The 24,415-nt window shown below is 35.2% G+C and overlaps 1 protein-coding gene across 1 annotated transcript; it reads right to left on the bottom strand.

Moving 5' to 3' along the window:
• Positions 1-426: 426 nt before the first annotated feature.
• LOC132296549 (rRNA-processing protein EFG1-like) lies at positions 427-10,385 on the bottom strand. Its single transcript, XM_059794744.1, has 9 exons — positions 10,239-10,385; positions 9,960-10,116; positions 9,225-9,354; positions 8,895-9,022; positions 8,440-8,578; positions 3,698-3,812; positions 3,185-3,248; positions 2,805-3,092; positions 427-723 (listed from the first exon to the last, which is right to left on the bottom strand). Exons 2-9 carry the CDS (start codon positions 10,113-10,115, stop codon positions 718-720), a joined length of 1,026 nt encoding a protein of 341 aa, XP_059650727.1. The 5' UTR covers position 10,116; positions 10,239-10,385; the 3' UTR covers positions 427-717.
• Positions 10,386-24,415: the final 14,030 nt, after the last annotated feature.

Below are 24,415 nucleotides of genomic sequence, written 5' to 3'. Positions count from 1 at the left end.
GAATTTGTAAAAATATACCTCCTATTATTGAATATAAAATAACGTATAAACACAAAATTATAATTTATTACTATAAACGGGACGGGGCGGGGCGAGGGGACCATTCCCCATCCTCGCCCATAATCATGCAGGTTTTCAATCCTAATCTCATTCCTGCCCCGCCCCAAACCATTTAACCACCCTCATAACCGTTCTAAACGGGGCGAATACCCGACGGGGCAGGGTATTCCGCCATCCCTACCTAAAATTGGGGATCTGAAGCATTAACGTTCTCATGATCATCAAGTTCTGCCAATTGCCTTGCTGGCTATATGGTATTAACCAAACATGATGAAACTGAAAGGCGTAAACCAACCTAAATGTTCCATCCAAGATTTTCTTAAACCATCCACCAAACATCAAGGGAAAAAGGTGGGGAAAGGCAAATAAACAAACAAAACAGCTTTCCTCGAATAAATTTTTTAATAGTGCAACGGAGAATGGCCATAATACAATTAATTACTAAGGAAATTGAATTTTCAAACAACTAACTTGAATGCAGTAGACATGGTGTTTAACTGATCAAAACAAAGAATCACAGGTACAGATTCCTGACTGTCTAAAGAAAAGGAAAAGGAACAAGTCGATGGGTCAAAAAGTATGCTGTGAGAATTTTGCACAAACATTATATGAGCTTCTTCACTTGGCAATAAAGTTTACATCAGCAGTCCAATCAATTCATGCCTGTTGACAAAGAAAAGAGATAAATGAGTTGAAGTACACTAGAAACTTGAGATAATAAACCACCAGACGTGCAATTACTAGTCCAAAAATCAATTAATAGTTCAATAAAACTACAAAAACAAGAATATGAATAATAGAGCACTGGAGTGAATCAAGAAACAAATCACATTTCCAGGACCATCCCAAAGATAAATAATGAACTCAATTCAGCAAGCCCTAACAAAAAATGAAAGGAAGAGAAGGGTGTTTGCAGTGGTTTTAGATAGGGCAAGCAATGTTGTGGTTGGTTTAGAAGTAGTGTGTCATTAGTAATTACAATATAAATGAAATGGAAAAGACAGAAAAGAAAACCTATTTCATGGGCTTATACATATTTTCTCACTATCAAGACCAATTTAATGTTTGGCTTCGCCATTGTTCTTGCAGCACTTCCAAGCTAGACCATACCATTGTAACCCATTGGTGTAGAATTTTCACTGCATAGCGCTGAACCAATTATAGCCTACTGAATTTTAAAATTTAAGTGGTTGATAGCTCTACCATCACAAAAATTCTTGTATTTCCAGTTCTTCCTTCCTTGCAATTTCTCCATCGTTTCTCCTAATTAGTACCAAGTTATATGCAATGTACTGAGTAAGAAAGGATAGTAGAGCTCATTTCTCTTAAGAATAATACTAAATCTTATTCCTTCAATTTGACTGATAGCATGGATGATGTGATTAGTGTTAATCAAATTTGACAAATGCAAAAATGAGGGGAAGAGGGGGAGAGAGAATAAATCCCTGCCTATTTGACAGATGCACAAATGGGAAAATAAAAAGACCCTAGATCACGACCAAGTAAGTTACTAAAGCTTAAATGAGCTCTCATGTCAAAAAAAACCCCTATATTTTACCTACCTGGAGTCCACCCTGAAAATCCCCGTCCATATAGCATGGATTAAAAGCCACCCCTTTTGTTAAACCATAAGCCATCATGTTTTCTCTTAACACCTCAATCCACATCCTTCTTAACCAACTTTTTGTCTTTTTAGCTCCTTCAAACTGCTCTTCCTCACTCAAACTCAAGTGGTTTAACCTTTACAAAAATACAAAAAAAATGAAGGCGAATGTATTTTTACCCTAATTGGTTAGTCACAAGTGCTAACAAGTGCGTCTAATAAATAAGATAACTAAAAAAAAAAAAAAAAAAAAAAAAAAAAAAAAAAAAAAAAACAACAACTTTTACCACATTTAACAGCATTTTTGGATCAATTACATGGAATATCAATGGATATAAGATTTTGATCAACCTTCATCATCTTCATAATCTACTTTTAAAGAATCAAAGGTTGGCTAGGGTGACAATCACTGAAGAAGAATGAGAGTTATCAGGAAGGCAATTCGTTGACAGATCAACGGCCAGACTTGGGAGACTCAGGCATAAGACTGAAGGTTGAAAGCAACTGAACTCAAAGCACTAACAACTGAATCCAGGCAAGCTAACCGAGTGTAAGATGGAACAAGTGTACTTGGTTGTACTTTCTCTTCAGATAGTGGATTGGTCCAGATAATCAATTCCTCCAGAGAGGAGAAGGTCCCATGACTTTTCTCCGTTGGGTTATGCACCTAAAAGATCTGGTTATTTCATTTCTCTTGCTCTCTCTTATCTTATTTATTTTGGGTTTGCATGATTGATTGATAAACGGGACACAAATCTGAATTTGGTAATTGCTTTAGTTTAGAATCAACCATAAGAACAGATTGACCTATTCACACACTCTAAAGTCAAGGAATCAACTCATAAATCATTCAAAACCACAAGCACAGCGTAACTCTCCAAAGCAACTGACTTATTATGATTCATTTGAAAGGGTCGTTGTCTGGTTAAAACAAGTAACAAACAGTAGATACCAAGGACAAGAAAGCACTAGAAATAACAACAGTCATTTACATGTTAAAAGATTACTGAAGTCAATTAGGCAACATTAACACTAAGAGAGGTCATGCTCTGCCAAATCCTTAAGAGACGACATGGTAGTACTGTAATAACGAAAATGATAATAGAAAGGAGATGACACATTTCAGTCACAAATATTGCACCTGTTGCCTTTTCTTCTTAGGCCTCCTCCTCCTTCTGGGTTTCCGAGCATCAGAGTTGGAACTCAGATTACTACTCTGGCCCGTCCGTGAATCTGAAGATGCCCTGTTTCTGAAGGATGATCCACTCATGTTATTCGATGTATTGCTAGATGTGGCCATTTCAACCCTCTTAAAGGATGATTTTTTGCTTGAAGAACCTCCAAACCTTGATTTAACACCAAGTGACCTTGGAAACGAATTGTTTGATGGCCGAGGAGGTGGCATCAGAGCTCGAGCAGAAATCTGCCTCTATAATATTGCAGAGAAAAAAGGATGCAGAGAATGTTAACAGCTTTACACATCAATTTTATAACAGTAACATACCAAATTCAACAAAATACCTGATTTCTTTCATCACTGGACATGCCAGATGCTGCTTTACCGGAAGCACTAGAGGCTTGTTCTCTGTAAAGTACATGGTAAAAATCTAAGATGCAACTCTAGTTTTCCACACAAAACAGCAATGCAAATGCAAGATTAAGGGGAAGTGAAAACTATAATACAAACATTCCAACAGAGATGCATCAAATGCGTTCAATTCAATCTGTGTTGTAATTTGCTATTTTATTAATTATAGTTATCAATAACAAACAAAAAATATGTGCAGTAATTTGCCATGAAGGCAACTTGTTATAGACTTGGTGTCTTCGAAAAGATATCAACCCCGCACCAACTCATCAGAAAGATACAGAGTAACAAAAATTAAACATTGATCCGGAATTTTCTGTGCAACTGTGTTATTTCATTGGTAAAAGACCAGAAAGTGGCCCAAATGCAGCCCACAGAACTAGAAAATTTTAGCACTATCAATCAAAATAAAAATTTGCATCTCCTTTCACAGTTATAAAATATACCTTGTACTTTTATCTGTCCATTCATCATCTGCATCAGCTTCATCACTTGAACTTCCAGTTAAGAAGAAATCATCGTCACTCAGATCCAAAATTCCATCATCCTCACTCCCAGTCTCTATTATAGGAAGTCCAAAAATAAAGCATGAATTCTATTAAAACAGCAAGCTAGCATGATTATTAACAAAAACAAGAATAAATCATGACACAAGTAAATTAGGTAATGCAAAAAGAGCACAAGATCATCCACACTAAATCCCTATACATAAATCAGAGAGTAGGTTCAGGCAACAATTAGGAAAGTCACTCAGAAAATAATCATCTGGTACATTTCATCTATTTTCCCAACATCTTTAAGCATGCAGAAATTGTATGGTGTTTTTGGGAGGAAAAAATGACGCTCTCGTCTCTCTAGCCGTTTGCCTGTTTTCCTTCTCTCAGACACCGGAGTCTTCTACTCCGGGGTCCTCTGAGATTCTCTCTCTTTCTTTATTTTCTTCCTATTTTCTTTGATTTGTTTCTTTTTTGATTTCCATGAGAGCTTTAGAAGGCCAAAAACTGACGTTCCTTGAAGTTGCGAGCCTTCCTCGCCTTGATCTGAAGGGCGAAGTGGAATGTGTGACCACAAATGAGTTGCTTTGGACAGGTACGAGCCAAGGGAGATTCGAGATCCGCTCATTTTACTTCCGTTTGACGGATTTTCAGGGGATATCCTTTCCGTGGAAAGGTATTTGGCACTTGCGAGCCCCCCAGAAGGTGGCTTTTTTGGGTGGTCACCGGCTTTGGGGAGGTTTTTGACCATTGACAATCTGAGGCGGAGACGTCAGATTACTGTCAATTGATGTTTGTACGTGTAAGCAATCCAAGGAGTCTGTTGATCATCTTCTCCTTCATTGCCCCAGAGCTAGAGAGGCTGGGATATGCTTTGTGCCATTTTTGGGATCCAGTGGGTCATGCCTAAGTCTGCGGTGAGCTTGATTGCCACTTGAGGTGATTGCCGAGTGCGACCCCAAGTCAGAGACGCATGGGGGATAGCCCCCCTTTGCTTGTGGTGGGCTCTCTGGAAGGAGAGGAACAGGAGATCCTTTGATGGGGTGAAGTCACTTTGGCGGGTGTTCAGATATTCTGCGCATAGTCCTTTATTCTTTTGGGTTCAGGGTTTCAATTGTAAATCTATGGAGATTCTTTTTGTCTTTTGTGGACAGTTTGAAGATATAATTTTTAGGGGTGCACAAAAAACGGTTGGAAACGGTAAACCGGTATGAACTGAACCGTCGGTTCGATTCTTCTATGGTTTGGTTTCGGTTCTAGTTCCAGTTCCAAAAATAAAGAACACTTCGTTTATGGTTTGGTTCCATTTCTAGGTCCATTAGAACCAAACCAAACTGTAAACTATATAAATAGTGTATATATGAAAAATAAGTGTGAGCCTAAGGGAGACTCATTATGAAAAATTGTATGCATTTAATGTTATATTCTAATATTAGCAGTGCTTCTTATCAGTAAGGTACAACCCAATAGCTTTCATTCAATGTTATATATTCTAATATTTCTACTCTCATTTTTGCATCAATGTTATATTCTAATATTAACAATAAGGTACTACCAGACCACCAATGGCTTGGGGAGACATATAATAGTGTCTTATAACATTATTTTTTTAGGAAGTTCTTCAACTTACAGAACTGTGGTTCAGAACCGGACCTTTTACACTGGTTCCAAGGTCCAACGGTTCCGTTTCCAATTCCAATTTTTCAGGAACTGCGGGATTGGTTTGGTTCCGATTTAGCCGAGAACCGTACCGAACCGAACTGTGCGCAGCCCTTAATTTTTATGTAGTTTGGGCCACGTCCCCCTTTTGGACGCTCTTCAGTGAATACTTATCCAAAAAAAATTAATTGTTAAACACACAAAAACAAGGTCGTTTCCACTACAGCATTGGTGCAGCAGGATCCTCTTACAGCAGAGGATCCCAATCTGTCCTTCCATCAAAGACTTAACTTTTTGTTACTCAAATTCATAACATCCCCTAAGTTAATGTTCACAGGCTATTGTTTACCTTCAAAACATACCAAAAACGCGCCCCCTTCCATTCCTCTATAAATCCTAATCAACCAAAACTCTTTATTTGTGGTGCATGGTTGTTGTCAGCTCTAGCCTTGAGGTGTTAAATTAAGTCCTGCAACGAGAGCAACCCTCATATTTAGCTGCCATCATTGAGTTTGGATCCTTGAACAAACTAGCAGTGAAAAGCCAGAGGAAGGTGAGGATGACATCAAGTCATCATGCACCTCATGCCCTGGGCGACACATGCCACAGTGGCCGGAGCAAAGGATCACTGGATGCTACGAACCATATTTTCAACTTAAAATAAGCTAAATTACTGTTCGCAGCTTCAGAACAGCACAAAACTAGTCTCATCTGTTGCTCTATCAAATCTCTAATCAACCCCACCTATCATTTTAATAAATAATCCTTTCTTTTGGCCACCCAACTCCAAAACTTTAAATAACTGCTGTCCAAATATTCTAGCAGTGATTTCCCTGAATTTCCTACTACCAAACACCTTTAAAGGCCAGTCAGCTTCAAGCATTTCCTTATTTATAAAGCCTCCAAATTTTTCTCCGTTTATTAAAGCCCTAAATTCACAAAAAAAATTCTTTTCTTTTTTACCTAATGCAACAATAAAATCAATTTTCAAACTAAATTTTAATATGTTTGGGTGTTGTATGAAATTGTATCCAAAATCTCTCTCTCTACCTATGAGGCATGAACATGGAGACAAAATACGAAACACAAGGGTATAAAAAATTCCAAAAAAATAGGCCGGATAAAGCAAGGACACATGTTATGACTAACATTTTAAATATATGTGTTTAAAATATAAAATATATGTATCCATGTTTAATTGAAAAAAATAATTGTTTGTCATAATATAGATTACGACTAAAAATTTTCTTATAAAAAAATTATGACAACCAAACGTAAGAGTTATATTGCATGGACATAAACTGTAGATTAAATTAAACAAGATATATTATCATTGTATTTCAATTTTACTTTCTTTAAGAAAGTTAAATCATTTGGAGCTTTTCCTTTACAGTTATACTATGGTATTATACTTTAAAAAATTACATTTTAATGATCAAGACAAGTAAAAATGAGAACCTGAAAAGTATCAGATATGTGTTCCAAAATCTTAAAAAGAAGAAAATATTTTCAAATTATACATAGCTTTAGGAAGAGGGCGGGCCTTGGCGTTATGGTAAGATTGCTCCATTGCGAGGTAACAGATTCGAAACAGGAAACAGCCTCTCTACATGCAGAGGTAAGGCTGTGTATATCTAACCCTTCTCAGACCCTGCAATGGTGGGAGCCTCATGCACTTGGCTACCCTTTTTTTTTTTTTTCCATAGGTTTAGGAAGTATCATACACATATTGGCGAGTGTTGAGAAGTATCTTACGTATATTGATGAATGTCAAGAAGTATCTTTATCCGATATGAATACAAATTATAGAATTATTTGTGTTTCTTAAAGTGGGCTTGCGAGTTCCAAATAGAAAAAAAATATTATTTGTGCAACAGTTAATTAAATTTTATAGTTGGCTCCAATTCCAAGAAAGAAGGATTGCATTAGGAAGCTAAGAAACAAACTAAAACCTTTGTTAGGCCAATATGACCATGAATTATTCGAGCAGATACCAGGGAGTTCCCTCCTAAGAAAGTATTAACATCCATATGCTTCAAAAAATAGGAAGGGATGCCACATCAGCAACCAAGCACGATGAAATGTCAGCAAAGGGTTATTTTGGACAAGTGAGGGAAAAACAATTAGTTCAACATATTAGGCTAGGTTACATGGATTGGAGTTGTAGTCTTGCAGACAATGATTAGAAGGAACGCTGATACAACATGTTTACAAGAATCTAAGTTGATAGGGAAACGTCTAAGAAAATTGAAAATACTGGATATCAACTCTGTACGAGAAATAGAAAAATAGGAAAAAAAATTTCGATGTAGAGCAGGAGTAGAAATAATAGTTGATAAGAATTTTAAAGAGAAATTGTTAACAATTACGAGATAAAAGATAGGACAACATTAATAAAAACTTATACAGAGAGAAAATGAAAACATTAAAGCACAATTTTGGGAGCATATGGATGAATTAATTCAAGGGATCCCATAATTGGAGAGATTATTTGTATGCGGAGAATTTAATAGTCATGTAGGAAAAGGTGTGAGATGGTGAATGTTGGCTATGGATTTGGAGATAAGAATGATGCTATGAAGGCTAGCATAGACTTCCGTTAACTCCCACGTGCTTAAAAAAAGAAAAGAAAAAGTAAAAGGTCCCAAAATTCATGGAAAGTTACAATCCCCACCACGGTGCATTGGTCAAGGCCTGGCATTTCTTTGTATGACATGGTGGTGTAAGGTAGACAAGAGAATTTGGGTATAGGAATGATTTTAGGAAGGCTATCCTAGATTTCATAGTAATGTATGAGCTTATGATAGCAAACAACTATTTAGAAAAAGAACAGAGTTTCTCGAGGATAACCCACATTATTTACAAACACAAATATGTACTAATCAGTCCGCTTAAAAGTTTTATACTTAATACAACATTTAGTATCAATAATGGAACATGACACCCCAAATTCATGTCAGCTTATCAAAAAGTACAAGTCAACTCTACAAACATATCGTGACAAAATACTTGTAAAAGTAGTAAAAAGACAATACCTTCCAAATCCTTGCCACTAGCTGCAGCAGCAATTATATTAGCCTTGATCTGCTTCCTTAATCTATTTCTCCTATCAACTATGTCCACATCATCACCTCCCATAAATAAAGATACATATTTCTCGGTCTTGGGAAAGAACTGCAGTTCAAATAAAATATCAACTTCAACTCTGCAAATTAATGCAATATAACGAAAATGAAATTTATCAACTATGAGGAAGAAATGTATTTGATGAGTTAGATTTTTGAGTTGTTGATCATGAATCAAATTATTTCTGAGTTTTGTGCGTCACAATATCAAGTGAAGCTTCTTGAAAAACTACACAACTGCTAACTAAGTTAATGAGACTGCACTAAGATGTCAAAACAGGAAACAATTCATATCAAAGATCAACTAACATGAACTATTTTTAGAAAAAGAACAAAGGGTAGGAAGTAGTCAATATGTAGCTTACCCTGACGTATTCAAGGTCTTCTTTCAATTTAGAAAGCTGCTCGGCAGTCTCTGCCTCTTGGACCTGACCAGTTGAAGCACGTTGCAGTTTCTCTAATCGTCTTATTCTCCGTTCAATTTTTCTTCTCTCTAAACAAAGCAGATGGAGTTCCAATAGTCAAGCACAACTCAAGCATCACAATCATGCCCGTTGTATACTACAATGTATATAATATTTTGCAATCAAATATAAACTTCATAAACCAAGAAAGAATGAATTTTTTTCCCGGTAAGTAACAAAGAATAAACTTATCAAAAAAAAGTAAGTAACAAAGAATAAATTTTTATTTACCAAAAAACTTAATCTTCCGGTTACGCAAAAAAATTTTACGCTCCACAGCCAGTTGAACGTGAATCTCTTGTTGTTTCTTGAGTCCTTCTAACTTCTTTTCTTGAGCTTCTCTGACTTCAGGAGGAAGATCCTTGAATAAATAATTAAGTTAGAATGTAATTGTAACCCCATGCTCCACAAGGAATAGTACTTTCACATAACCTATAAATTACTGAAAAACATCAAATTCTGGTAAAAGGGATTAATCTAGAAGTTAAGCATCAAGAGAGGCTGTAGATTCAAAACACCATTAAGACCTTAATGACACCAATCGAAGGAGCCCCATCCATTTTCAACTAATTATTAAATGAATGAGCAAAAATTTTGGGTCCATACCAAATTCCAATTTGATATTAGCAACCTTTCCAAATCCATATTTGGTAAACTAGCCAGTCAGCAAATTCAATCACTGATGGTTGAAATTTCCTACAAGTAATATTGCTAACCAATATCCGAATATATAATAATTTTTACAAATTATACTGCTGCTATTGATCCTTATTTGCCCAACCAATTATTATTCTGATGTTGGGAATCATATGAAGTTTATAGATATTCATATATGGTCTCTTCGTTTTGTAACACGTGAATCAAACTGAATACACATTCAATTATAACAAAACCTAGCTTTGAGAAAAGAACAGCGCATACACACTACTTATACGAAGAAGAGTGAAGTGATAAGAGCATAAATACCTTTCGGAGCATACGTTCGATGGATCGAATCTGGTTCTTGATAGACACGGACTTAGGCTTGGCCTTCTTGTCGACACCAAGTTGTGCTTTGGACCGCCGACTACTCGCCGGCTTGCGTCCGGCCACCCCGCGCTTGTTGTAGCCCCCGTGCGCCATTCTAATGCAAGGGGGATAGAGAGAGCAGTATAGGGTTTCAAACTACTCAAAAAATATACATATAAATATACATAAACATATAAATATTTAAAATGTAAATAGGGAAATCCAGATTTTTGTGACCTAATGGAGTTACTTTGACGATCGACCGCTACAACTCCGACGAAGATTGTTCAATGTTCATACAATTATAGATTTCACTGTTGATTCTTAATAAAATACCACGGTTCGCGCCTCGCTTTCCCTAGCACTTTTGTATTTTCTTTTAAATATACCTTTGATACGTATTTCTTTCTTTGTATAAATAAAAGATTAGGAAACGCCCAATTCGAAATAATACAAAAATTAGAATTGCTAATGTTAGGTGCATTTTGATAAAACTAAAAATAAAATACTGAAAATTTTAAAAGCTGATTTTAAGTACTATAAGTTTTAAGTGGTAGTTAAAAAAAAAAAAATATATATATATATATATATATTTTTTTTTCAATTGTAAGTATATAGTGATAAGTGATATTCTTATCATTTGGTGCTTACCATTTTCAGTAATATTTAAATTACGTTATCAAATACACTTAATTAAATAAGTGCTTAATTTGTTCAAAATTAAGCTGAATTGAGTTTTCAAATAGCACCCAATTTATGATTGACATGACAGGTTTTGTCCACATTGAATCTAAATAAGAAAGAAATTGGATATGTATAGGCGGCTAATAGGGTTGCAAATCAATAAGTGTTCCACCAACAGTTCAAGCTTACCTCCCTTCCTACCGAATGAAGCATTAGGCTCGTTTTGAGCTCAAACCTAAACCCCCAATCTATGTGATTATAATACCGACCATTCTAATGGGGACCTCTAGCTCTGTTAGTTAGAACTTGTCTCCAAGTATGGATACAAATTGGGATTTGTAAGGGATCACACAATGGTAGTGTGGATTTATTTAGTTAGCCAATTGATCCTTAAATAGGCGGCATTTACTGTAACGATCCAAACCCGGGGCTCCGAATCATTTTCCGGGTCCTTAACCGAACCCAAGGTCGTCTAAGGGCAACACGGTCATTTCCATAGTTAGGATGTGATTCATTTGCCTCACTAGTCATTATAGTACACCCTAGTATCATCGAATGAGCCAGGACTAGACAACACAAGGAAAGAAGGAGAAGCAGTGAAGCTACAGGTTTCGGTAGACGTATGCAGGCCACACATCGGCCGATTTGAGCTGCACATTGAAATTGCCTACTGATGAGATACCGGTATACACCGACCGGTTTTCTGCTGGGGCTGGTTGTAAGGCCTTTTGAGAGTCCAAGCCATTGGTGACCTAAGTCACATAAAGTGAAAACAAGAGCAAATTTGAGAGCGGGAGCGTGAAAGCGGCAAAATTAAGTCACAAATAGTGATAATTTGAATGAGAAGGCGCACGGAGCATGAGAACAGGAGCGCGCTCGGAGCATGAGAGCTACACCCGTTGAGAAGGATTGTGTGACTTAGTTGCTAACTCATTTGGTTCATTTACTGGCTTAAATGCAATACAATCCTGCCTCAAAAATCGTGTATAAGCATGAAATGAAAGTAGATTACATCATACACATGCATTAATGAAGAGAAATGACATAAAAGCCCTTTAACTACCCCGTCATTTGCAAACATTCATTCATGAGTAATATTACAAAAATAATACTTGGGATTAACATTTACATACTGCAACTGAATAGATTGCATTGCCATTTGGGCGAATAACAAAAATAAATTGAATTTTCCGATACATTTTCTTCCATTTTAAAATTTGACAGTTTTAAGGTCATTTTAACTTCAATGTTTGCAATTGAACCATTGACGTTCTAAACTTCATTCTTAGCCATTTCCTCTATTTTTACACAACTAAACAAACAATACAAGTTCAAGGCTCTTAGAGCAAGTCTTGTATAGTTTTTGAATTTGCATAGAAAGGCTTACTACTATTAGATTTCCGTAGTCCACATGTCCACAATTAAGTCGTGTACAGATTCTCTTGTTTTTAGTAAACAAACACTGATCTGGGTACTTCTAGATTATACATTTTTCTCAATTTAGTATTTCCTTTATTGTTTTATTGTGCAACCATCTTTTACCAAAACAGTCACCAACTTCAAGGGTTGTTTATGTCTTTCTGATAAACTAAGAATATATATCAAGGAGAACATATGAAATAACCCCGACTTTCTTACATGTATTTATTCTCTTCTGAGTGCCCTTCTATTATCAACTGTTGAAGATTATGCCAGTTAATTTTAGTGCAATAAAGTTTATAGAACATGATCTTGCCTATACAAGTGTTATATTCTTCTATGAATATCTTGTGGTGTAGATTTAGCTAATAATTGATCAATAATGGAGGAATTTATGGCAAATGTTAGTGTTTTGATGTACATATTGATCAGATTACATAAAATTGACCAACCTCTTCATGTTCCATCAACCTAAAGCTTGAACAGCCTTTTCATGGCTATCATAATGATAATACTTAACATCAGGAAACTCTTGCATTTGTGCTTTTGTTTCTTCCAACTTCGTGTATATACCTACATTCCAACCGACAAATACAACGTAATAGCAACATCGAGACATTGGTTTGATAGATTTTGGATGTTTGTCTCTCAATAAGAAGATGATGCCTCCAAACCATGCATTAAGACTGCAATAAAAAGGCTAAACACCTTATACCATATTTCAATACAATCAACAACCGTAAGAGATTTAAAATTGTTTTCAATTACATCATCCATTAAGTGGAAATGATTACTTTCTACCACATTTATGGACATCAGTAGATGAGTAAATGGTTTTTATATTCTGAATTGTTTAAGTGCATCAAGATATTCACTTATACTCTGTACAAGTAATTGAGTAGACGAATAATATTAAAGAATACAAATAAGGTGGGACTGGGTAATGAATTGCGGAAAGGTGTCATTGCTATCAATCTTTGCAAAAAAGAAGGGATACCATTATTGTGGTTACGTATTTAAAGGTTTTAATATAATGGTTACCATTTATTGGGGTTACCTGTTTAAGGGTTACCTTTTAATATAGGGGTTTCAATATAAGGGTTACCATTTATTGGGGTACTTATATAGACGGATATTTTTAACGTATTTAAACAGGAGTCCTCTTAAAAACTTCCCCACACACAAAACTGTCATACTATTACATTGAAGATAGATTGCAATATTGGATAGATGATGTGATTCATCGAATTGATGCCATATGTTTCAAAACTTACAACGACAAGTATGAGTGGCGAGTTATTTCGAAAATATTGCATTTAAAGTTTTCATACATTACTGCTTGCTTAGGAGATTTAATTTATTTAGAGAAATGGAACAACTTGGGAATGCACCTTGGACCTCTTCATGAGATCATTATAATGTAGCAAAGCTTATATTGGCAAGTGAGGGTGTAATACCCCTAGTTTTTTAAAGGATAAAATTGGAATTTAAATTTTATTTTATGTGAAATTTTAATTTGTTTTTGTGGCTAGGTGCTTATGTGTCAAATTGGTTATTTGTTTGATTTTATTTTAATTAATTGTTGGTTTTATTTTATTGGTTGATTTAAATAGATTGTTTTATTTACTTGTATATTTTTTTAATTAAATTAATTGGCTTGTGTGTTTAAATGGATTAATTTAGTAATTATTAATTTTGATATAAATAAGTTAAATGAGTTTTTGGTTATTACGTTAGTTAACTAGGGTCTCTAGGAAGACAGTGTGTTTAACCGACATGGATACATCTTGGTTGCTTTATGGGCCGACTTGGGGTAACATTAGGGTTCTGTCTCTATTATTACAAGGATTAGGATTTTAGAATTTAAGTCTATAAATACAACCATTATGCTGTAGTCTAGGGTTTACGCTCATAACTCATAGCACAAAAACGGGGAGATAATTCTGTAAAAACGGAGGGTAGAAGGAACAGAACACTGTATGGGTGGCAAAGAGAAGAACAGAGAGAACCAAGGAGGGATTTTGGTGGACTATTCCAGAGCACTAGGAGGCTTTACAGAGGTTCGTGTTGCCGGAACAGTGGACACGACGCCGAGATTTCATAATTGAAATCACAGGCAAGTTCTATTCTCTCTCTATCCCTTTGTCATGTGTTCTGTGCATACCTAGATGTCTCTAGGATTTTAATTGCATTTTAATCTAATCTGGCATGCGAAATATATGTCAAGTTGATTATCAGTATGTATATGGTTGTTTAAAACAATTCTTGAATGACTTGTGTTTGGTTTATTTTAAGCTTACAGATTAGTTCTGTTTTAATGAATGATTTAATTCGTATTGTTATAAACAAGGGATTAGGATGTCATGGAATATATATAGGATGGTTAAGATCAGTTTTGATTATCTGTATATGTTCTGGTATTACCTGTAGTTATGTCTGCAAATCGAAGATCAAGTTGTATGTTAACGCATAAGGAATCGGTAGAGGTTTTAAATCACTGTAATAAATTTCAATTGTCGAACCAGACCATTGGGATGCTATTTGGTATTAATAAGACCCTTAGGATCAGTTTTAGAAACCAATTGAAGGGTAGAAAGTGACCAGGGTCGAAGCAGATCATCGGAAACGAAGAAGGATGGGAACAGTGAGCTCCCCCTTTTTGGAGGCGGCTCCAAAATGTTTTAGAGGCGGCTCCAAACACTTTGAGCCTGCTCCAAAAGTTTTTGGAGCCGGCTCAATGTTGGTTTGAGCCTACTCTATTTTTTTTAGAGCAGGCTCTTTCCATTTTGATGCGTACTGTAAGTTTTCAGCTACTGTTTAGGCTCTTGGGGTTTCTGAACAGTTTTAAAACTTTAATAGGGTTTTCAATAATTAATTTAGGATGTAATTAAGGTCTTGTATTGCATAAAATACCCTCTTTGTATTAATGGAATTAACAGTGCGCTATTTAACAACCGGTGCGCGGTTAACTGCTGGAAGGAAGTTAAATTGTCTAATTTTAATTTGACAATTTAGGGTGCTATAATATGATTCTAAATTAAATTTTAGATGTATGAGGGAGTCTTTTAATTAAAAATTTGGACTTGTAGCATAGTTTATGGCTCGGTGCTAAAACAATAAAACAGTATGCAAAGATGCAACCTAGCATGCTATTGATGGATAAAAGGAACTGAATTGCTAAAATTAATTTTAGCAATTTCTTGGACAATATTATGATTTTAAAACTTACTTATATGCATGATAAAGTTATTATTTTATTAAAACTGATCTATTCATGCTTTGGATGTTAGTCGTTGAACTGTTAAACAATACATGATTTAACTCTTGGATTTAAATTGCTGAACCTTTAAACATATTTCTGCAATTATTTGGGTTATAGTTTGGACTTAGATTACTGAACTAATACTTAGGTTTTGTTAATCTAATTGGATGTTGGCCTAGAATTAATTGAAGAATTAATTATATATATTTTCTGTCAATTACTTGGATGGATGCTGGATAATTAACTTGATGAAGTATTAAACCTTGTCTTGTTAGTTACGTGGATGGATTCTGGATTATAGATGATGAACTGTTTAAATTCTATTTATTATCTATTTGGATTATATGGATGTGTTTGATGTACTGCATAAAATATTGCATCATTTTCGGATCATTTGCATGTATGTACCAGTATGGGACGGTGACATACGGAGGGACGGATTAGATCAAAACGTTAATTCCAACCCAATCATACATACGGAATAGATTAACTAAAATAGTTAAATCCTACATGGATGCATGTCCTGTCAACTAAAACAGTTGAACGACATTACGGATGGTTGTTTATATTTTCTGTTAGTAGAATGGATAGGGATTTAATTAAAACATTTAAATCCTAATTTTATGTCGTGTCATGGCAACGAACTGTTGAGCGGTACTACATTGGTTTGGATGGAATTTATATATATAAACTATGGTACCGCGGTCTGAGCTTGAGTCTCATAGTCGACGGTTAGGGAGGGTATATGCAGTAGGATGCGTAGCTAGCTATGCTGGTTGAGGTATACCCTGTTAGGTTTAGGTAGTCATGCCCACTCAGGTACGTTTTTGCATGTTGCCTTCTATTCAGGTTGAGACCCTCAGCATAACCTAGTGAAAGTCCTGTAGTGTGGTTATATGTATATATTTATTTACGGACTATATAGATATGGTTGAGACATCTAGAATGTATCTGCGTATCGGGTCTCTGTTTGGATTGTAATTAGGATAGAACTTGTTCGTGGGCCTGACCCACCATTATTTTTCAGGTAACGGACGGTATCAGGTCTTAGAACTTGTTCGTGCTGAGCAGAGACGACTACTCACTCTACCGATGATGTAGGTGGTTCCTGTATGGTTTAGCGTTGGATTCCTTTCCGGTGGTTCATTTCTCAGTGTTGGTTTTATTAGGGGTCCACCAGATGGATTCCCGAGTTGTATTAGAATTGGAGAAATTGGATGTGTCAGATTAATACTTTCTTTATAAATATTTTATTCTGAGGTTTTCAGTTTTGGGTTTACTATTCTAGTTTCTTTTCAACAATTTATTTATTTATGTTTTCTTAATTATATTCTGTGTTCGTTTATTGCTAATTAGTTTGATATCCTCGGGCAATCGGGTGTGGGCCTGGCCAACCCGCATCCGGAAATCCGGAAGTATCACAGAGGGCCCAGGGCATGTAATCGGAGAGATGCATATGTACATACAACATTGTTTTAAGTCTAGGAATAATGATACAAGCTTTATAAGGGGGTGTGGTACGATTTATACCATTTTAAAGTTATCATTTAAATAAATTGTTCCTTTACAAATTTAAATTATAATATATTTTTGTATGGACATAAGTTGAAGGGATTATGTACAACCAAACCAGAGGGTTGGCATTCTTGCATAGAGGTGGAGTTTAGAGTATATATGTCATGTGTATTGCGTTACTGTTTGGAGATGAAGTACAGAAGGAGGCTAAAATTCATTTATTAAATTTGTTATGGACAAATGAACGACTCAGGAGAGCGTTGAAGATTGCGCGAAAAAAATGCTTACAATGATTAAAAAGGAGAAATGCTTACAATGATTAAATTATAATATATTTTATTGATTTCTCTCAAAGTTCTGTGTCTCATTTTCTGGTTCTGAATTTCTCTCAAAGTTCTTCGTTCCATTCATTAGTTTTTAATCAAAATCATCTATAACGCATAAGGTTCGTGCTACTATTTCTCTCCTTCAAAGCCCCTGAAGCCGGATCAAATGCACAAGGTTTGATTTTGACCAAAAATTGGTCTTCTGAGTGGGGTTAGGGTTTACGCACAAGTTACTCTTTCTGTTCTTCGAATCCACTAAAGCCGGATTATACTCAGAAGGTTTGATTTCCACAAAAAATTGGTCTTCTGAGTGTGGTTAGTGTTTTTTATTCTTTGAAATTATGGTTATTGTTAACTTCTATTTTTATTTGATTCCATTTGTCTACTAAATTTCCTCTATTGAAGGTATAAATTGCACATCTATATTCATATTTTATTCTGTTTTTCTTTTTGTTTCTTCATTTTCTCATCTCAATGTCAGCCATGATTGTCATTTAGCTAGTTTGATAAAAATATTTGTATGCATTTACTTATATACATATTAGGTTTACACTTTACAAGATATGGTTCTTTCTAAAAAAAACTAGTTAATTAAATGATTTGTCCAAAGAAGCACAACAATGCTTGCAAAGTAGATAAAACAAATTGAATTTTCCAAAACATTTTCTTGCATGATAAAATTTGACCGTTTTAAGGTCATTGTAACTTCGATGTTTACAATTGAACCATTGACATTCTGGACATCATTCTTAGCCATTTCCTCTGTTTCTACACATCTAAACAAACAATACTAGTTCAAGGCTCTTAGAGCAAGTCTTGTATAATGATGAGCGCTGAAAAGTGCATATTTAAACCCCTCAAGTTTAGATATTCTAGAATCTTTATCTATCTTATTTTACCCTTTTGTATTAATTTCATGTTATTTCCATTTTCAAGTACTTATCCCCAAAATAAGTTAACTCAGCCAAATAAGAGCAGAAATGAAGCAATTCCAGGATGAATCAAAGAAAGGAGCAAAGTAGACCAAAAAGAAACAAAATGTAGAATTTTAGCAACTTTGATCGATCTCAAGAAAAGTTCGATCGATCCAACTTCCATCAATCTCAGCACTTCAAGATAGATCCAGGCCATGATGTCATCTTCAGAGATCCCAAAAGTTCGATCGATCCAACATCATTCTTTGATCGATTGAACTTTCTTGTCCTTATCCATATGCCAGATCTTATCCAGCTGTACCACCCTACCAACCACTTTTTGTCATTTTCTCAAAAATATCTTTAAAATATCTCAGATTTGTTTTTATCCAAAAAGGTGCCGCCATTGAGGATCGATCCAACTTCAATTCGATAGATCTCAGCCATGTTCGATCGATCTCACCTCAAGTTCGATCGATCAACTTCCCAAATCTCGAGAAAAATCTAATGCCAGCTCATTAAAAGTTGTATCATATCCAATCATTAAAGGATTATTGGTGTACGAGCCCAGCTCATTTGAGATGATTTTTGACCTACCTATATAAGAAATATAAGCCACTTTTACACATATACACATACTTAGAGAAGATAATACTTGGTGAGGAAGCAAAGGAAAGGATGAGGCTAGAGACACTATTGGAGACTCTTCATCAACTAAGGAGCAGATTTCTTCCATGGAGCTTGCCTTTGAGGGTTGGAGGACATCATTCATGAGTGGCTAAATATCCTCTTGGGGCTAGAGTTAGTCATAAGCATGCTTTCTACTTCTTGATTTATGTATTTTTGAGGGGATTTGTATTGTGATTCATGTCTTGACACTTATATATATATAGATCTTGTTTATTCAATGATTTATGTGGTTTAATGCTTCCAATTGATCATTTCATTCTATCCATATGTCTATGTATGCTAGAATAGATGTTCATGTGTTTGTCTCTATTTCTTGTGTTATTGATACATGTCTATGTGTATTGATGCTATAAATCTAGAGATTGTCAAGGCATAGTGCTTAATAGCATGTTCTTTTGGTTTATTTGATGGTTCATACTCATTTCTTGATGGATTGTACCTCTCCCTTAGTTTAATTAGTTTAATTTTATGTTATTAGCTTAGTTGTAGAGTAGTTGTTAAATGTGAGGACAATCCATGCTTGTTGTTGATGTTCCATACTTATGAAAGCAAGTAACATATATTTCTAACCTTGTGATGTGTTTGGATTGTGAGCTTAAAGAAAGGATTAATGGCTTAATTTGATATGTTATGCTATCCACCATGTTGTTTAGACAATATATGCTTAATTTGTCATCCATGCTTATTGAAACAACGACACACACACTCTTTGTTGCAATGCATGTTTTTCTTCTCATTAATCATTCATTAAAGGTGTAGAAAAGTATGCTTGGTGGTGATCTCTAAACCCCAAGATCTCTCTCTTTTATTCTCCTTATTGCATTATTGTTTACTTTAGTTTAAATTGCATCTAGTTTAATTCAACCAACCAACCACTACTTTGATCACTCGACCTACTAACCCTAATCTTGATTCCTCATCCTAGTACGACACCTCAATCCCTTGGGACGATCCCTATTCACTCTTGCTACGTTAGTAGTAGTGTTGGTAGTGGGTTTTATAAATTTAAACTTAACCTAAAAGGCTTTTCTTGAACCGCACATTCACTACATTATTTTGGCGTATAGGAATTGCCATCGTCATATAATTTTTGAATTTCTATAGAAATGCTTACTACTATTAGATTTCCATAGTTCACATGTCCACAAGTAAGTCTTGTACAGATTCTCTTGTTTTTAGTAAACAGACATTGATCTAGGTATTTCTAGATTGTACGTTTTTCTCAATTCAGTATTTCTTCTATTGTTTTACTGTGCAACCATCTTTTACCAAAATGGTCACCAACTTCAAGGGTTGTTTATGTTTTTCTGATAAACTGAGAATATAAATCATGGAGAACATATGAAATAACCCTGACTTTCTTGTACGTATTGATTCTCTTCTGAGTGCTCTTCTGTTATCAACTATTGAAGATTGTGTTAGTTACAGCGATCCAATGCACCCTGACTCCCAACTAAGGAGTTGTTAAACTCTACTCTCTATTTCCCAGTCTTTACAAATACGAGTGGATCAATACTTATAGTTGGCAAATGAACAAGTGAAAAGAGGCTATGTATTCGTTACTGCTTACCAGGAATAGTAAGCACACAGAAACTTTGTCCATCTTCTGACCATTCTCTTCCTTTGCAATAAAGTTTTTAAAACATTATCTTGCCTATACAAGTGTTCTGTTTTTCCATGAACATCTTGTGGTGTAGATTTAGCTAATAGTTGATCAGTAATGGAGGAATTTCTGGCAAATTTTGTGGCAAATAATTGGTGTTTTAATGTACATATTGATCAGATTACATAAAATTGATCAGCCTCTTCGTGTTCCATTGACCTAAAGCTTGAATAGCCTCTTCATGGCTATCATAATGATAATACTTAGCATCAGGAAACCCTCGCGTCTATGCTTTTGTTTCTTCCAACTTCGTGTATATACCTACATTCCAACTAACAAATACAATGTAATAGCGACATCGAGGCATTGGTTTGACAAATTTTGGATGTTAGTCCCTCAATCAGAAGATGGTGCCTCCAAACCATACATTAAAGCTGCAATAAGAAGGCTAACCACCTTATACCATCCTTCAATACAATCAACAATCGTGAGGGACTTAAAATTGTTTTCAATTACATCATCCATTAAGTAGAAATGACTACTTTCTAGCACATTTATGGACCTCAGTAGATTAGTAAATGGTTTTTATATTCTGAAGTATTTATGTGCATCAAGATATTCACTTATACTCTGTACAAGTAATTGAGTAGACGAATAACATTAAAGAATACAAATAAGGTGGGACTGGGTAATGAATTGCAGAAAGGTGTCATTACTGTCAATCTTTACAAAAGGAAGGGATACCATTTGTTGCGGTTACGTATTTAAAGGTTTCAATATAAGGGTTACCATTTATTGGTGTTACTTGTTTAAAGGTTACCTTTCAATAAAGGGGTTTTATTGGAAAATTAGAAAGATATTTGGCAGTAATTACCAAGATTGAATAGCTGTAAATTAGGTAGTGATTAGTTAATGATTATAAATTAGGAATGTATCTTTATTAGGTAAACTAATTAGTTATTCTTTTCCTTAATTAGTTATTCTTTCCTAGTTTAGATTTCTTGTAATTCCCATAAGTAGGAATCCGTGTAAGTTAGAAAAGGATTAATATATGAGAAAATTATTCCCAAACTATTCTTTCTGTTTTTATAGTATTAGAGCCAACAATTGCTTGCTAACTCATTCTTTCCCATTCTTCCCTCTTTTGTTTCCTGTTCTCTATCTCGGTTGTAGCACCGTGTCTGATGTTTCAATTGAGTCCATTGCTGTCCCACCATCCTCCTCTGCTACAAACCGTCAAAAGGTAATGGAACCAACTCCGAGTTTCACTTTGTTCAAATTATCACTATCTGCTTGAATAGTGATAATTTTTTGCAATGGTCTCAATCGGTTCGCATGTACATCCTGGGGCGTGGGAAGATAGGCTACTTGAGTGGTGAAAAAATAGCCCCTGCAGAAGATGATCCAGCCTAAGCGATTTGAGATGCTGAAAATTCCATGGTCATGACATGGCTGGTGAATTCCATGGAAGGGGATATTAGCTCTAACTATTTGTGCTATCCAACTGCACAAGGGCTTTGGGAAAATGTGAACCAGATGTATTCGGATTTGGGTAATCAATCTCAAATTTTTAGTTGACTCTCAAACTTGGTGAAATGCGTCAAGGAGAGGATAGTGGCACCAAGTATTTCAACTCTCTAAAACGGGTGTGGCAAGATCTCAATTTATTCATTACCTATGAATGGAAATCTGTGGGAGGTAGCCATCATCACAAGAAAATTGTGGAGGACAATCAGCTTGTTAAATTTATTGCTCGCCTCAACATTGAATTCAATGAAGTAAGGGGGAGAATTATTGGAGGATAGCCCATTCCTTCAATTGGTGACGTTTTTTCGGAGGTAAGGATATAGAAGAGTCAAAGGAATGTGATGCTAGGCAAGAAAGGACCCGGTGTTGCTATTGAAAGCTTTGCCTTAGTGGCTGCCGATGGAAATTCTAGCAAAATCATCACTTACCAACGCATGAATGATGACAAACTGGGGGCTTGGTGTGACTATTACAATAAATCGCGTCGCACTCGGGAGACTTGCTGGAAAATTCATGGCAAACCAGCAAATTAGAAGAGCAGTAACCTTGGTGACACATCTAGCCGAGCTTTCCCTACTGTCAATGAAGCCGAGGTCAACCCCTTTACTAAAGAGCATATGTAACATCTTCTTACACTATTAATATCCAATTCATCATCTGGTATTCCTAGTGTTTCTTTGGCTAACCTAATGCTCTATCTTATTGTCTAAATTTATCCGCTCCCTGGATCATTGATATAGGAGCCTTTGACGATATGGCTAGTTCTTCACACTTATTTAAATCTTATTCACCATGTTCTGGAAATGAAAAGGTTAGAATTGTAGATGGTAGTTTTTCATCTACTGCAGGTAAAGGCTTAATAAAAATCTCAAAAAGAATAGATCTTAAATATATTCTTCATTTTCCTAAACTTGCCTACAATCTATTGTCCGTAAGCAAATTATCCAAAGATTCTAATTGTTGTGCTATCTTCTTTGAATCTCATTATACTTTTCAAGACTAGAGCTCAAGGAGGACAATTGGCAGTGCTAGGATGATAAATGGTCTCTACTATTTTGATGATAATCTATCTAGTAATAAAAAAACTCAAGGCTTTAGTAGTATCAACTCTGTCTCTGTTTGTGAACAAATAATGGTTTGGCATTACAGATTAGGCCATCCTAGTTTTTCCTATCCAAAACATCGGTTTCCATCGTTGTTTAAAAATATAGACTCTGCATCTTTTCAATGTGAAAGTTGTTTTTTGTCCAAAAGTCATCGTGCAACTTATCTTCCTAAACCTTATCGTGCATCAAAACCATTCTATTTATTTCATAGTGATGTGTGGGGACCTTCAAAGGTTACTACTATGTCAGGAAAAAGGTGGTTTGTGACATTTATAGACGACCATACTCGTCTTTGTTGGATTTATCTAATGCGTGAGAAGTCTGAAATTGAAAAATTATTCAAAGATTTTTACAATATGATTGAAAATCAATTTCAAACAAAAATTAGTGTACTTTGATCTGACAATAAAACGGAGTATTTTAAAAAAGTTTTGGAAACTTTTTTACTAGAAAAATGTATTTCTCATCAATCTTCATGTTGTGATACCCTCAACAAAATTGAATAGCCGAAAGAAAAAATAAACATATGCTTGAAGTAGACTGTGCTGTAAAGTTTCATATGAATATTCCAAAATATTTATGGGGAGATGCTATTTTGACTACATCCTATTTGATCAACCGGATGCCTACACGAGTTCTATAGTGTATCACTCCATTACATTGCTTAAAAACGGAATTTCCAAAATCTTTAATTAATTTAGAATTACCTTTAAAAAATTTTGGTTGCACAGTTTTTGTTCACATACCAAATAAATCTCAGTCTAAATTAGATCCGAGAGCTGAAAAATGTGTTTTTTTAGGATATGTCCCTAACCAAAAAGGGTATAAATGTTTTAACCCTCAAACAAAAAAATTCCATATTACTATGGATGTCTCTGTTTTGGAAAATACTCTATTCTTTACCAAAAATTTTCTTCAGGGGGAGAAAATAGGTGAAGAAGATAAGTTTTGGGAAAAATCTACACCTTTACCCAATAAAATCGTTGACTTTCCTTCTCAGGACACCGAAACATTTCCCACCGAATCCTCTCCACAAATTACTAAGTTTTTTCAGGAAAAAAGAAACAACATTCAAGATGTTGATATTGGCAAAATCATTTTTTACCAACAAAGAAGGAAATACTACAAAAGGATAACTTTAATCCAAATTTTGAGCTTCTGGTTTATACTAGGATCCCTGAAAGAAATAAAGACCCTCCTATCATCCTAGTGCAGAATCAATCAGAATCCCTGAACAATGGCTCTTTGAATATTTAAGGTAACTCTTCTCCTATTCCTATTTTATCTTCTGCTCCTACTTCAGAATCAGACCCTATAATATCTCCAAAAAATAAAATCTCAGATCTTGATATTCCAATTGCCATAAGA

Source organism: Cornus florida, unplaced genomic scaffold (genome assembly GCF_030987335.1).
Source record: "Cornus florida cultivar Cherokee Brave unplaced genomic scaffold, ASM3098733v1 CherokeeBrave_3.0.0_Hap2_Chr01, whole genome shotgun sequence".
Classification (NCBI taxonomy): Eukaryota; Viridiplantae; Streptophyta; class Magnoliopsida; order Cornales; family Cornaceae; genus Cornus; species Cornus florida.
This window is presented reverse-complemented; position numbering and strand designations above follow the sequence as displayed.